General features: G+C 38.0%; 1 protein-coding gene across 1 annotated transcript; it reads left to right on the top strand.

The window, feature by feature from the left end:
* Nucleotides 1–2040: 2040 nt before the first annotated feature.
* Nucleotides 2041–14231, top strand: C3H5orf46 (chromosome 3 C5orf46 homolog). Its single transcript, XM_067730121.1, has 4 exons — nt 2041–2209; nt 6580–6727; nt 9928–9986; nt 13091–14231. The coding sequence occupies exons 1-3, from the start codon at nt 2140–2142 to the stop codon at nt 9974–9976; spliced, it is 267 nt and encodes an 88-aa protein (XP_067586222.1). The 5' UTR covers nt 2041–2139; the 3' UTR covers nt 9977–9986; nt 13091–14231.
* The last annotated feature ends 1442 nt before the right edge of the window (nt 14232–15673 follow it).

Here is a 15673-nt window from a genome sequence, read left to right as displayed (position 1 = left end):
GCGTGACCCCGACTTTCCGCCAGTTACAGCACTGAGCACATGCCGGTGCAAATAAGTTAATAGTTAAGAGTACAGACTTTGACAGGGAACCTTACTCAATACTCTTTAATGACCTATATGGGAAAAGAATCTAAAAAAGAGTCGATATATATATTATGTATAACTGATTCACTTTCCTGTACAGCAGAAACTAATACAACATTGTAAATCAACTATACTCCAATAAAAATTAATTAAAAAAAAACAGCACAAACTCTGAAGTCACATGTCCTTGAGTTCAATTCCTTGTTCTGGCTCATACATGATTTGTAACACTAGGCAAATTATTTAACTTCTCCAAGCTTGAATTTCCTTATATAAAATTAGGATAATAATGGCAGCCTCTCAATAGCTTTGTTGACATATTTCATCTAGTTTGATTCCTGGTCAAAGTTAACAACATTAGCCTACTACTATTACTATGACTACTACTATTATTATTAGTATTATCATCATCCCTAATGCTGCTTGCATGACTCTCACTCCCTCCTCTGGGACAATCCAAGGTAGAACAGGATAGAACAGGATAGGGTAGGGTAGGATAGGATAGGATAGAATAGAAAAGCAAGTTTACCATTTAATTTTTGCTTAGTATATACAAGATACTGTGTTGTTTGCATGTGTTTTTCATCAGTCCTCATAACAACCCTGAGAGATAGCATTATTCCTATTTTGTAGACATTGGATCCAAGGCATAAAGAAATTAGGAACTATTTCTAAGATCACACAGATACACAACTTGTAAGTGGCAATCTGAAACTTAAACTCAGTTGTCTGATTCCAAAGTTCAACCACTAACACACACGTCAAGAGCTGGCTATGAGATTTCCAAAGCAGACTACAAGCATTTCCTACCTGAAGAAAGAACTCTGATGACTTTCAGTTACACATGGAAATGTTCATTGGAATTACAGCATGCCATATTCCTTTTATTTTCATATCCTCTTGCCAAACTAGAATGGCATTCTGAAATAAGGTACTCATTTCCTCTTCCTAGCTTGGGTAAAACTGTCTTTCATAATCCCAGTTTCTCCTCTACCTAAAGTCAAATTCATTTGCATATGTCAATGGAGGGTAAGTCACAAGTTCTTGACTGCTTTTGATATGGTACACATTAAAGGTTCTCTACATTTTATCCGGCATTTTATCTGCTATCTCCTAGGTCCTTAAGATAGTGCAGATGACTAGGTGGGAAATTATGTTTCAGTTTTACAGATGAGGAATCTGAGACTTAGAGTGGTCTCAGCCATTTGCCAGAGTTACAAAGATAATAACTGATAGAACTATTACATGAGTCCATGCTTCTCTTCTGAAAATTATTTATTAACTCATTTATTCAGTACATATTGATGGGTATCTTTTATATGTAAGGCACTATCCTAGAAACCGGAGCTATCTCAGTTCTGCCCTTAACATATCTATAGGCTAAAGGAGAAGAGAGCTATTAAAGTACTTAGTTCCCAGACAACTGGTCAAGGGCAATATGGCAGGTGATGGCAGGTGATGGAGCGACCATCTGGAGAAGGGTGGAAGGGCCATGATGGAGATTTTGCAGAGAAGGGGGCATTTGAACCTGAGCCTGAGTAATAAGTAGGAATGTGTCAAGGAGAGATAATAGGGAAGCTATCCCAGGAAAAATAAAGGGCCTGAGCAACGGCATGGGAGTGTGAATGGGCATGCCCAGGTGGAGACAAGACACTGGCTCTGAGCATGGGAAGGAAGCAGAGCGCACAGGGAGGCAAGGAGGCACGCCTCACCAACTGTTGTTGCTTGCTCCTTGGCACTGAAAAGCAGTTCTGCCTGATCCCCATCTAATTGTCAATGCTGGCAGTGCAACTAACTCCAAAAGAATGATTCCAGTGCCATTTATAAACACACATTAGAAAAACCAAGAGGGTTTTTCTTTCCCTATCTGTAAAACCCTTAGTTTGAAAGCTAGGGCAGGGCTCATCAGTAGAGATCCAAAAGCAAGCTGTGTCTATCTTACGCATCAACCTGAATTCCATAGCAGATGATGTCACCTATAAATGCCCTATAAATGGAGCAAGGCTTCAGGTGCATCTGAACAATTTAACTGCATCGATACCCACTGCTACAAACATGGCTGTCTCAGTGCTACAGCTGACAGTTGTTTGGGGACTGCTTGTCTTAATCCTGACTTGCCAAGCCGGTAAGTACCTGCAATCACAGCTCACACATTGTGCAGTAGTTAGCCATGACTGGAGGAAGTCAGTGGCGCAGATCCAGAACATAAAGGGGAGAGAAGGGAACTTTGGGCACTGCAGAAAGAGCACTGGACTGGGAGACAAGAGACAGATCTTCTAATAAAAAGAAAGTAGGACTTTTATTCAAATGTGCTTAGGTTACAGTCTCTATCAGTGAATGTACGACGTTTAGAATGACTTTTTTTCTTATATCTTCATGTGATATAGTGACACTATTATAATTTCCCTGAGAGCTGGGGGTGTTTATTTTTTAATGATTATAACTAATAATATTCAAAGGTGAAGAGTCTGGAATAAGACTCCTAGGCCTCGCTCTACCACTAGTCAGAAATGTAACTTCAGGCATGCTCGTTAACCTCTAAGGGCTTCACACTTAAAAGGGAATAGCAGTAGTTAACTTTCTCATTTAGCTGTCATGAAAATTAAATAAAAGAGACAAAACATATTGGAAAAGTATCTGGTCCATCATGAGCACCCAATAAATATTAATTGTTATTTTTATCATGTATCATCTCATTTGATTCTCATAATCTTTTTAAGTAAACGTGCACAGTTTTATCATTTCCCTTTTTGCAGGTAAATAAACTGAGCTTGCAGAGGGAAAGTTACTTGAGCATAGACACAGGTAGAAGTGGCACACTTGGGATTGAAACCCAAGTCTTTCGATTCTTTCTATTATAAAGCATCTACTTCTTTCAAGTCTGTTCCAAGCACATAGAGGACCAAAAGGCAGCATGCAGAATTCTCACTAATTAATTTTTGGTCTACAGAAGGCAGTGAGCTCTTAACTTATCTCTGATCAGAATGATAGGTCAGAAAACACAGACAGTACAAATAGTAACAGAGCTTTCTGAGCTCTTCTATATGTAACTTGGCAGAACTCCCACCCTCCATCACCCACTGTCCACTGGCACAACCCACAGGCAGACACTCCAACAAAGCTACAGCAGGGATGGGCTCAGAGACTACTGTGTCCATCTGCCCCTATAGTAATCACCGTGGTAAAGTAAAAAGTGAGATTTATATCTTAGAGACCAGTCCCAAGTCTGTCTCTCATGAACTTTGAAACTGGTTAAAATCAGTTCACTGCTTTGAACCTCAGTTTCCTCATCTGTAAAATGGGATAATTACCAACTGCACCAGGTGAAATGAGCATGCTTTTGTAGTCACTTTGTAAACTATAAAATCTGTATAAATATCAGCATTACTGTATTTTTTCAGAACTTTATGATTATATTGACTAAGAAAATCAGGTAGTTAATGTAAATAAAGGCTACCCCATATTACAACTGAAAGGAGAAAATATTCAACTGTTGGCTTTGATAATTTGTTTCTGGTATGTCAAATGTCTTCATTTTTATTATTTTTCAGCATTTTCAAAGTTCTTAATATTTTAGCAGCATTTTAAAATTTTCGTATCTTTAAGCACTAGCGGAGAAAGCTACTATGAATCATTCTGTTGCTACTGTTATTAACAATAGTAATAATCATACAGTGAGCATTTATTGTGGGCTCACCTTAGACCTGGTACTGCAATAAGTGATTTATATAATATAGATATGCATATATATACATACATATCTATGATATACATCACAGATAAATAAAGTATCTTTCCATCTTGACAATAAGAAACTGAAAGAGTAATTAAATATTGTTTACACGGTTACATGGTGAACTTTTTGCTGAGGACAGAATCAAACTCAGGTATATAGGACTCCAAAACATCACCCACCATACTCTCATACCTCTCCTTACATATGCGATCCAAAGGCTGGAGCCACGGATTTGATCTTCACACACACTGCAATCCAGGGCTCCTTGCATTTTGAAAAGTTAGCATTTAGCATCATATTAAAATAAAACGTTAAAGTAAAAATAATAAAATTAAATTGTTATGCAAGTAGGCAGATAGGAACACAGAAAAAAAAAGAACTCACTTTTCATGCAAGGAATTTCTGGTTCGCAGCTGGTAAATGTCTCCAGGGGACAGTTGCTTGAAGGCAGTATTATATCATATAGGGAACATGCTCTGTGAAATTAAAAAAAAATAAAAGTTCAAACCCTGGCTCAGCCACTTTCTATATGTGTGACTTTAGGAATTTCTCTGAGCATCTGTTTTCTCTCCTGTAATCCTATCACTGAACTGAATAAGGATTAGGCATGTGATGAAAGCACATCCTAGTACCTGAGCATCACAAATATACCTTCTCTTTCCTTCCACTTCATGTAATGAAAACAAAGCAATTCTGGTCACCGTGGTTGCCCTGTGCTTTATGTAACGGTCATGTCCATATATGTCCATTTTTGCCTTAACTCTTAGCAGCATATGATATGTACATAATAGTAGGCTCAAAAACACTTGTTGATGAAAAAACCAACAGCTGAATAAATAAATACTTGGTGGTTAGTATACTGATCTTGGTTATAGGTCCCAGACTGGTAGTGCTCCTATTGAATCTTTTGCAGTGGCATAGTAAACAATAAATGTTTGCAGAATTGAAAGCCATATTTTTTACTAAGACTTTCTATTTTAGGATATAAGATAAATGCGACTCTTCTCACTAATTTGACAGCCTCCACACCAAAAGCTAGTTACATCTCCTTCATTCAGAGTAATGGGGTAAATTGTACAGAAGTTGGGACTTCTTGAGTCAAAATTTGTGGTGGGGGGCTTCCCTGGTGGTGCAGTGGTTGAGAATCTGCCTGCCAATGCAAGGGACATGGGTTCGAGCCCTGGTCTGGGAAGATCCCACATGCCGCGGAGCAACTAGGCCCGTGAGCCACAACTACTGAGCCTGCGCTTCTGAAGTCTGTGCTCCGCAACAAGAGAGGCCGCGACAGTGAGAGGCCCGCGCACCGCGATGAAGAGTGGCCCCCGCTCGCCGCAACTAGAGAAAGCCCACGCACAGAAACGAAGACCCAACACAGCCAAAAATAAATGAATAAATAAATTAATTAAATTAAATTAAAAAAACATTTGTGGTGGGATTGACAGATAAAATACAGGGCACCCAGTTAAAGTTGAATTTCAGATAAACAATAATTTTTTCATTTAATTATGCACTAAATATTTCATGGGTCATTCTTACACTAAAAAAGTATTGTTATTTATCTGAAATTCAACTTTAACTGGGCATCCTGTAATTTTATTTACCAAATCTGCCAACACTACTTGTGAGGCTACAGTAAAACTAAAAGATTAAGGTCCTACTTCATCCTGGCACCAGGGTGGAAAGGGGAGGCTGTTCGTATCTTTAATTGCCGCTCTTGCATTGCTTTTAATCTCCCAAACCACTTAGACCACTAAGCAAAGCCAAACCCCCAGCCATGTCACCAACTTCACTCTGGACCTTTGGCCTCATTCCAAAAGGCATTTGACTAAATATCAAAAGTAAGAGACCTGCAGTTACAGTACCATCTTCTCTTGCTATTTGTAAGATCTTCTGCAGGTCACTTCATGTTCTCAGTTTCTGAGTCCAGTGAGCTCTGCATACTCCACAAGATTGGTCAAGCTTAAACTTACACAGTAGATGTAAAATCATTATTTACAGAACTATCACATGCTGTACAAGTGATAGAATTTCTCCTCGTCATCATTATTATACTACTTTCAACCTTATAATACACTTGTAGTTAGATCATACCTTTTCTGTCAAAGACTATGCAGTTCATCACAGAGTGCTTAAGAACCCGGATTTTAATACCAGGCAAACATGGGATTGAATTCTGATTCTGCCATTTACCGTCTCTGTGACTTTGACCCGCTTCTAAACCTCTCTCAACTTCCATTTCTTTACCTTTAACTTCGGATAACTTTGCCTCCCTCATAGTGTTGCTGTGAGAATAAAATGAGATAATGCATGGAGATTGCCTGTCATAGGTATGTGCTCAGAAAACACTACCTATTATTATATCATCCTCCTTATTATCATTTCCATAGGTCCAGGGATTACATGAGAAAAATACATTAAAACCAAGCAATCTGCATTTCAGTCCCAGCCCTGGCATTTACTAGCTGCTTTAACTCTGAACAAGTTACTTAACCTCCGTGAGCTTCAGTTTTCTCATCTGGAAAGAGAACCAATGTCTGCTTAAGCATCAATATCTGTTGCTCTGTTTGGTTTCAGGAATAAGTGACATAACGCACGTGAAGACAATAACCAGGCAGGCACTAGATATGCAATAAATGTAACTATATGAGGCTATATAATTAGTGAGAGGGGGTATAAAGAGCTCTAGGGTTCCCTACAATGAAAGAAACTTCCCTTTCTTCTTGCTGAGAATCACCCTGAGATTCCATTCTGTTTTTCAGATAACAAACCAGAGAGCAAGTCAGATGACAAGCCAGATGACTCGGGCAAAACCCTAGAACCAGCCTTTCCAAACTTCCTAAGCCTCTTGGGCTCGGAGATCATTGAGAATACGGTGGAGTTCATCATCTGCTCCATGATGAAGAGCAAGTAAGCACTGAGACAAACCTTGCTTTTGTCCAGTTCGCCGTTAGTAATGACCGCATTGCATTAAAATGAATGAGAAACAAAATTGCATGCATGACAATGTATTGTTTTAATTGAAACTTGTTGCCTACCTTAAGATATATTTGCATCTGCATGAATTTCCCTGAACTCTTTTGGGGTGAACACGTTCCCAAGGAATTTATGGAACAAGGGGTTCCATCAAATATTTTTTATTTCAGGACCGAGTAGGGAGGAAGAAGGCCACCGGACCGAGGGACGGAAAGCCGTGTTCTGGTCTTGACACAGGTGTTATTTACTGGGTGATCTGGAGTTAGGCTTTCCCTCCCTGAGTGCCTCAGTTTGCTAATCTGTAAAGTTAAAGGAATAAAGGACCCACCCAGTGCAGACACAGTAATTTGCTGATGAAGGTGGTGGGTAGAGGTGTGCTCATCAGTGAGAGGTATGGTGAGTCCCGTCTTTATTTTCTGGTTTGAGTAATTCAAGAGGGTTAGCAGACACAGTAGCTAATCTCTCCTCAGAGGCAATCTGAAGAACCTCTCTTATGAGGGTTTGTTTTGATCACGAGAGATTGCCTTGATGGCAAATTCCACAACCCTGACTCTTCCTATTATTTTCAACCTGCTTCCAAGCTCCTGTGCCCAACTCGTAATACATCCTACCCAAGTTTACATAGCTCTGATTTTTACATCTACTTTACCCTTTCTTCATTCTTCCGACATTAATCTCCCCAAGTTCAGCTCTCCAGGGTCTATTTCGTTCTTTTGAATTTCTAGGTGCTTTCAATCTCCACCTCTCTGAGGCTCTGCTCTCTAATTCTCTCCTTCACAGGCCCCTAAGCAGAGTTTGACAAAGTGCAGTCTATTACCTGCTTCAGAATCGCCTGGAGAACTTATCCAAAAGGCAGGTCCCTTCATCCCATCTTGCACTTTCCTGGAGCAAGGCTGTATAACAAGCCTTTATAACAAGCTTTGTAACAAGCGTTTTAACAAGCTTTCAGGTGATTCTTATATACAGCAAATTTGAGAGCCCTTGATTGGATGCTCTGGGCTACATGGCTGAGCCTTAAAGGTCCACACAGCCTTTAAATTTGTATTCATCTTTTGTGTAGATGTGAATCTTTGTATTTTTCTAGGGAAAGTGCTTCTGACTTTATAAGATTCTCAAAAAGGTCTATTACCAGTAACAGATTAAGAGCCACTTCTATATAGAAGTGATCAGGGGCCATTTTGTATCCCTTGATCTGCTTAAATCCATATATTACTATCATGTGAATGGGCATAATTCTGCATACAATCATCATGAACAAACTGTTAAAACACAGATGTTTATTTTGTGTTTTTATTTTTCATATTGTGGTTGCTTTTGCAACTGTTGAGTTCCCATGACTGTTAGTGTAAACAAGGGAAAAACTGAATAACATCTATTATGTACAAAGTAGAGTTTAGACTCCAGTTGAATTCATATGGTTATAAATCACAACAATAGCAAGGCCAAGAATTAGAATCATAATTCTTTTTATTCCTTCCCTGGGGAATCCCCTAGACATAAAATAGCCCTTGTCTTCTCTGTTAACTCTGAACGTTGACCATCTGAAATGCTAAAGAATTGTTAGCTCTGGGTTCAGAAACGGCACATCTTCTACCATTTTCTTTTTCCCTCATTTTATTCTGGGTATATGATATTCTTTCTGTTCTTGGAACTTACAACTGTCTCAGGCTCTCTGCTCGTCCTTTAATTTCTGCCTAAAATGCTCTTTTTCCCCTCCTAGCTAGTGCTTTGTCTTGCCTCGCATCTAAAAGTCACCTCCTCCGAAAACGATGCTATAACCACTCTTATTAATACAACTTCTTTTATTCCCTGGTTATTCTCTATCACTATACCTTGTCATTATGTCATTATAACATATCACCATCTCACATGATTAATTTATTTTTAATCATGTAACTATATGAAAGTAGAGATCAGATCTCTCTAGCTCATTGCTATAGCACAGTACCCTGTAAGTCATATCGGGCACTTAGTAAATAATTGTTGAATTAACTAAATAAGGAAAGGAATCTTAGAGATCAGATCTAAAGCTCACATACCCCTATTTGACTGAGACATTTTGAGGGATCTTTGTTGAAAGATACAGCAGTCCTTGCTCAAGGGAACAAATCTAACTGTCCTCACTCTGTCCAAGAAAAGACCATAAATATAACAGGGAATGGGAAATGGGAAGAGACCAGCAAGAAGTATTCCTAAGAACTTAATACATGCTTAGGAAAGTAGGGGCAGGAATTGTGAAGGAAAAACGTCTAGACTTTAAGCCCCTTCTCCTCAAAGAATTTGCCGTCCTTATTGTATAAGATGGCATGAGCAAATACAATGATAACTAAAATGCTGAATAAGGTAAATGTCAGCCAAACATCACAGTTAATGTCTAAGGAAAGGAGCTGTCACTGGGGCCAGGATGCTTAGGGGAGAGTTTCTGGCAAAGGTAAGAAGAAATTTGGGTCATAAAAGACTCAATGAGATTTCATTAGAAAGAGAAAATTACAAAAATATGGAACTTCATAAAGATAGAAAATTTGCTTTATTTAGTCCTATGTACCCAATGCCTAAATACTGTGTCAAGCACATAATAAATGCTGGACCATAATTTACTCATCTCTTACCTTCTCAGCAGCTACCGCACACCCAATCCTTAAACAGTGGAATGGCCTCTGGTATTAATTCATGCTTCTGGAGACCTAAGTTTTAGACTTTGCTTTGCAATTTACCAGCCATGTGACTTGGACAGGTTTTTAATCTCTTTGAGCTTCAGAGGTTTTTTTCATATGTAAAATGATTAAAATTCATTCATGTATCCATTCAACAAATATTTATTAATTCATACTATATGGTAGGCACTGTTCTAGGTGCTGGGGATATATTATGAAACAAATATATCAAAATATCTGTCTTTATAGAGTTTATATAGGAATAGACATCAAACTAATAGATTTGTTGGCAGATTTAAAGAGATAATTATGTATAATGGCTTGTCAAATTTGAACTATTATGGAAATCTTAGACCTTACTACTTTATGACATAGGAAAACTTGAAGTATTGCTCAAATATTATAAGATACCTTAGTGATGATTCTAACATTCCTGATCAGTCTAAATCATAATTCATTTTTTCCTCTTTTTTTTTTAAGAGGATATATGAAATGTGATGAGAAAAAAGAAGAAGATTCATCAGAGTGACTTCAACCAGGTGATTTTAACCTAAAAACTTACAACCAAAAAATAGTATATTGAACAAAGGAAAAAGGGTCTGTCTGATTTACTTAATAAATTTGGGAACCCACATTTACCCATAAGCAGAAAAGGGGTATTTTTTGTGTGTGTTTTTGCTTTATTCTTGTAGTCGTTTTTTAAAAATTGATTTTAAGTAGATGTATTTTTATCATCTCAAAGTCACTGACTTAATAAGATTCTCTTAAGAGAAGAAGCACAGTTGTGGGGTGAAACAAGTAAGCACTGGAAGTGAGGAGATCTGGTCCTGTCACAACTCTGCTTGGAACTTGACTTGTGCAGGTTCCGCCTATGAAAGGAGGGGTTATATGCACTAAAATCTAAAGACCCAGGTAAACAGGCCATTAGTTACTCATGAGAAGAGTGAGATTTACTGAACCTAACTCCAGGAGAAAGGACTAGTAAGCTCTCTAATCCTGCAGTTAGATTTATGTGCAAACAGTCTGGTTTGAGTCCTCAGAGATACCTGCTGTTTCCTTATCCAGTTCTCTCCTGAGAATGGATATTGAAATATAAATACAGAAATGTCAGACTTGAGAAAGTAATTCTATAAGTAACTAGCATGAACTTAGTGCTTCTGTTTTAGGCAGTAAATTAATGCTGTATATGTAGTACCTAATTTAATTCTATCTAACATTCCCTATGAAAAATATGTATTGCTATTCTTAAATTTTATAAATAATGAAACCAAGTCTCAGGGAGCTTAATTAATGTGGCCAAGTTAATAAGGGAGGAGGGGTGGATCTGAATTCAAACAGCCTGATTCCAGTCTGTGCTCTATCACTCAGCAATAGAGCTACTGAACAGCGAATAGTGTAGGAAGAGGCAGTAGAGAATAGTGATTAAGCTGTGTGATCTTAGACATACCTCAAGGTGCCCATAGAAGTAAAACCCTACCCCTTTGGTTAGTTGAATTACCTTATATGCATCTCCAGGAATTATGGCCTTTCCCAACTTTTTCCCTACTGGCTTCATTTCATAACAAGGGAGTGATTGGCGTGAGCTTAGAAAGCTATTATCATATTACCCTGGAACTTAGCCCACCCTTTTCCTTAAGCTTCTAAGGAGGGAAATCAGACTTGCGCATTGGAATCAAGATGTGCTCAATGCAGACACACCTGAATCTCACCCCAAAGAGAGCTAAGCTTCTAAAAACACTCACTTATGTTTGCATCTTCCCATTCCCATCTTCTCAGGGAACAGCCTACCTCTTGTTGCAGGTATCCTAACCCTTTGCCTTCATTCAGGCTCATTGGTGCTCACACCCTGAATCTTTGGAGTGCCATCCTAGAGGCTCAATGTATGAGACAGTCCAATAAGCAAGTCAACATGAAATTTTAGAAAGAGCAAAAGCCATAGAGAAGATGTAAGTTCAGCTTCTATCTTGGCCTCTTATTCGTTGTGTGACCATGGGGAGGTCAGTTGGTCTCCATGAGTCTCACTTTACTCCTTATTAATACTTAAAACATTTGGAACTTAATTGTTCCAGACCTTAATGTCGGAAATTTTTTAACTGCGTATAAAAAATCTTTGAGTGGATTCACAAACCAACTGTAGATGCCCTAATGGGCAGAGAGGAATGGCTCTGTCTAGGGATATAAACCAAATGGACTAGAGAGAAAGAAGCTTCTAAGGCAGAGATTAAATTTTGGATGGTTTGATCAAGGCTGTCTCTCCAAACTCCAGTGACTGTTCATTTAATAAATAGTTTTAAAAGTTGCACTTGTATGATAAGTGTCTCATCAAATCAAAAGCAAATCATGACTTTAGAATGAGTGATTCACAGCAATGCCTATTTCTCCAGTATAGAAAATCTGGCCAAAGTTTTAGGTATTTCCTAAAGTAAGATAGGTAGATATATAGATATCCCGTTTTTCTCCTACGACATATGCCTCTATCTTACATAGTCCTTTAATGCTTATTTAACCCACGCCTACTATGTGTCAGATTCTGCCAATGCTACCAAGATGAGTAACACTGTCTCATCATTAACAAGTTTATGGTTTGGACTATCACCTAGCACAGTGCACCCCAGGATTGTGCAGGAAAACAATGAAGTTCTATGTACAAGTGCCGTGGACATGCCTTGGAGGAAAGGGTGGGCATTAAGAGGGCTTCACAAAGAAGGTGAATTTCCGCATGCAATCTCAGATGATGAGCAGAAAAGGGCAAGTTCTCAAAAACTAATCATCTAATAATTGGACACCTAATTAATCTGAGATTCTCCCAACCTCAGCTCAATCACATTGACATGATTTCGTTATGTTAATAATTTTACAATCTTAACTCCTAATGTCCTGCATCACTTGAAATCATGGGGATTCAAGTCTCCCAGTGTCTTAAGTCATTTGACATCTTAAAGTATAAATTACCTTTCTTGTGTTAAAATAAGAATCCAATGAACCTCACCAAGATTATGAAACAAGTAAAAGATGGCAAAGCACTTTGTGAATTCTTAATATCTATGTACATTTTTTAAATTAAGAACATAATATACTTGGACACACTCGATGACATGTTTCGACCTGCTGAGTCAGAACTTCCTAGTGAGGGAGCTAGGAATAAATAAATTTAATAGGAAATCCTCAAGTAACTAATGAGTAAAATTGCAGATGGGCATGACATCATTCAATATCCACCCCATGAAGTCTGATGGGAAATATTTCTTTTAGAATTTAGAGCAAGAAAAAAAAAATTCCTTCCCTCAGTACTGCTTCCTCATTTCTGGTTATAAGATTTATGTAGCTTGGTTTATTTCATTTATTTACTTTTCCTGTCTATCCAGAAACTCAAAGAGAAACTGATGACTCAATTTACTCCAGTAATCATATGTGCATTCTCCCTTCATCCCTGTTGTTGATTCTTGCCTTTTCATTTTTGTTGTTGTTGCTTGTTTCTTCAAATATATATTATAGTTGATTTCATTATAAATCATCTCAAGTTCTAAAGGGCAGAGATGTAAAAATGTTAAAGAAAAGATTAAAATATCTTTGTATTTTTCTTAAGTCTTTAAGCCCTCTTTAGCTGGTAATTGTTTCCCTGTCTCTGGTTTATATTTCTAAGGACACCTGCATGGCTCCAGAATAAGCCAAGGGCACCTGAATCCTGCTTTTCCAGTTTTCTGTTTCACAAGTCCTCCAGGACAGAGGCCTCAATGCAGCTTCCAGCAAGTTCTCAGGATTCAGGTCCTGGCTTCAACCAAAGACAGCTTCTTTTGAACATCCTGACTTTGCATTTTTGCTTCTAGAAGTCAAAATAATTGTGTCCTCTTTGGGGACACATATCCTACTTCATTAAGATTTTTGTTGGTGGAAGTAATTTTTCCTGAAGCATGTTTAAAGTTTTTAATTGATGCAAAAAATATGAAATATATAAAAATTATTATTATCCAGAATAACTGAAGAACAATTCAAATTAAGAAAACTAAATTTCAGATAACATAAGGCCAAAGTCACAGAACCAGTAAACAACAGAAAGATTTGAACCTGACTCCAAAGAAAAAACCCTTAACCCCTAAAAATGCATGAGGTGAATTTCAGAGTTAAAAGTTTCATAAACCCTTTTAGGAGAAGTTTTTCAAAAAATCTGAGCCTACACTCCTGGGCTAGTAAACTAAAAACTGACCTTTAAAAAAAAATTAACAAGGTTATTGCTGTTCCACAGTTTTTATTACTCTCATAGAATAGCAGAGTGCCCTTGAAGACATTTGAAACTGGTGGATGGAAGAGTCCTTGACAAGTCTAGCGCAGTTCTTTCATTTCTTCTACCACTTGTTACACAGATGTAGGTTCTCAGTGGCAATTGGTGTGGTTCTTGCCCACTTGTTCATAAAGGATTGAACCATTGTCAAACCTGACCCAACTGAGCCAAGAAAATTCTCCCAGAATTATTTAATATGGACATAAGACAAGACTGAAATCATAAAGCACAATGACAATTATGGCAGCACTCTAGTCTAGATGGGAGGGAAGCTCAAGAGGGAGGGGATATGGGGATATATGTATACTTATAGCTAATACACTTTGTTGTACAACAGAAACTAACACAACATTGTAAAGTAATTACACTAAAATAAAGATATTAAAAAAAAAATCTATGTGCTTCTGTCCTGGATTCCTGTTCTCCCAAGCACTTTGACTCTGAAAGCAACTCCAGTGTATTTTCAATAAACCTTTTTTTTTTTAACATCTTTATCAGAGTATAATTGCTGTACAGTGGTGTGTTAGTTTCTGCTTTATAACAAAGTGAATCAGCTGTACATATACATATATCACCATATCTCCTCCCTCTTGCGTCTCCCTCCCACCGACCCTATCCCACCCCTCTAGGTGGTCTCAAAGCACCGAGCTGATCTCCCTGTGCTACACGGTTGCTTCCCACTAGCTAACTATTTTACATTTGGTAGTGTATATATGTCCATGCCACTCTCTCACTTCATCCCAGCTTACACTTCCCCCTTCCTGTGTCCTCAAGTCCATTCTCTACGTCTGCATCTTTAGTCTTTATTCCTGACCTGCCCCTAGGTTATTCAGAACCTTTTTTTTTTTTTTTAAGATTCCATATATATGTGTACGGTATTTCTTTTTCTCTTTCTGACTTTCTTCACTCTGTATGACACACTCTAGGTCCATCCACTTCACTACAAATAACTCAATTTCGTTTCTTTTGATGGCTGAGTAATATTCCATTGTATACATGTGCCACATCTTCCTTACCCATTCATCTGTCAATGGACACTTAGGTTGCTTCCATGTCCTGGCTATTGTAAATAGAGCTGCAATGAACATTGTGGTACATGACTCTTTTTGAATTATGGTTTTCTCGGGGTATATGCCCAGTAGGCAATTGTTGAGTCGTATGGTAGTTCTACTTTTAGTTTTTTAAGGAACCTCCATACTGTTCTCCATAGTGGCTGTATAAATTTACATTCCACCTACAATGCAAGAGGGTTCCCTTTTCTCCACACCCTCTCCAGCATTTATTGTTTGCAGATTTTTTGATGATGGCCATTCTGACTGGTGTGAGGTGATAGCTCATTGTAGTTTTGATTTGCATTTCTCTAATGATTAGTGATGTTGAGCATCCTTTCATGTGTTTGTTTGCAATCTGTATATCTTCTTTGGAGAAATGTCTATTTAGGTCTTCTGCCCATATTTGGATTGGGTTATTTGTTTTTTGATATTGAGCTGCATGAGCTGCTTGTATATTTTGGAGATTAATCCTTTGTCAGTTGCTTCATTTGCAAATATATTCTTCCATTCTGAGGGTTGTCTTTTTGTCTTGCTTATGGTTTCCTCTCTTGTGCAAAAGCTTTTAAGTTTCATTAGGTCCCATTTGTTTATTTTTGTTTTTATTTCCATTTCTCCAGGAGGTGGGTCAGAAAGGATCTTGCTGTGATTTATGTCATAGAGTGTTCTGCCTATGTTATCCCCTAAGAGCTTTAGAGTGTCTGGCTTTACATTTAGGTCTTTAATCCATTTTGAGTTTATTTTTGTGTATGGTGTTAGGGAGTGTTCTAATTTCACTCTTTTACCTGTAGCTGTCCAGTGTTCCCAGCACCATTTATAAAGAGGTTGTCTTTTCTCCATTGTATATTCTTGCCTCCTTTATCAAAGTTAAGGTGACCATATGTGCATGGGTTTATCT

This window comes from Pseudorca crassidens, chromosome 3, assembly GCF_039906515.1.
Source record: "Pseudorca crassidens isolate mPseCra1 chromosome 3, mPseCra1.hap1, whole genome shotgun sequence".
NCBI lineage: Eukaryota > Metazoa > Chordata > Mammalia > Artiodactyla > Delphinidae > Pseudorca > Pseudorca crassidens.
Note: the sequence above shows the minus strand (reverse complement) of the source record. Positions and strands in the feature narration are given on the sequence as shown.

Excerpts from the sequence above, each read along its gene's own strand:
- C3H5orf46 (XM_067730121.1), top strand. The coding sequence starts at position 2,140 with ATGGCTGTCTCAGTGCTACAGCTGACAGTTGTTTGGGGACTGCTTGTC. Across the intron at positions 2,210-6,579 it reads AATCCTGACTTGCCAAGCCG|ATAACAAACCAGAGAGCAAG; the intron begins GTAAGTACCTGC and ends TCTGTTTTTCAG. Across the intron at positions 6,728-9,927 it reads TGCTCCATGATGAAGAGCAA|AGGATATATGAAATGTGATG; the intron begins GTAAGCACTGAG and ends TTTTTTTTTAAG.